At 41.1% G+C, this 423-nt stretch overlaps 1 protein-coding gene across 1 annotated transcript in view; it reads left to right on the forward strand.

Moving 5' to 3' along the window:
• Positions 1–16: 16 nt before the first annotated feature.
• LOC107578838 (contactin-associated protein like 5-4-like) overlaps positions 17–423 on the forward strand; it is a gene marked incomplete at its 3' end in the record, with an annotated part of 5109 nt that continues 4702 nt past the window's right edge. Inside the window, exon 1 of the mRNA XM_016264745.1 lies at positions 17–239. Coding sequence (XP_016120231.1) covers positions 17–239 — 223 coding nt within the window. The remainder of the gene's footprint in view (positions 240–423) is intronic.

Raw genomic sequence — 423 nt, forward strand, 5'->3', positions numbered from 1 at the left:
TTTTATGTCCACAGAGATGTCCATGTCCTTTGAAAGAGGAGCGTCAGTCACCTACATTTTTCAGGAGCCATTCTCTGTCATACAGAACCGGTCGGCCGCAGTGCTGTCTGTCCCTTCTCAGTACAGCAAGACCAGAGACAACATGGCACTGAGTTTCCAGACCACACAGAGTCCTGCCATGCTGCTCACAGTTAACACCCTCAGGCAGCAGTATGTGGCCATCATCTTAGCTAGGAATGGTGAGACTGCTGTGCAAACATATATTATTCTCAATGCTGAATGACATTAGTTTATGAAATGTTTATATATCTATAATATGGATATTGCAGCACTAAATTAATTACCTACATCCCCTGTTATCTGGAATACTGTACTGCGAGATTAAATTTAAAGAAACATAAAAAGTTATAGTTCTCTGATTGT

Source organism: Sinocyclocheilus grahami, unplaced genomic scaffold (genome assembly GCF_001515645.1).
Source record: "Sinocyclocheilus grahami isolate Dianchi unplaced genomic scaffold, SAMN03320097.WGS_v1.1 scaffold12234.1, whole genome shotgun sequence".
Lineage (NCBI taxonomy): Eukaryota > Metazoa > Chordata > Actinopteri > Cypriniformes > Cyprinidae > Sinocyclocheilus > Sinocyclocheilus grahami.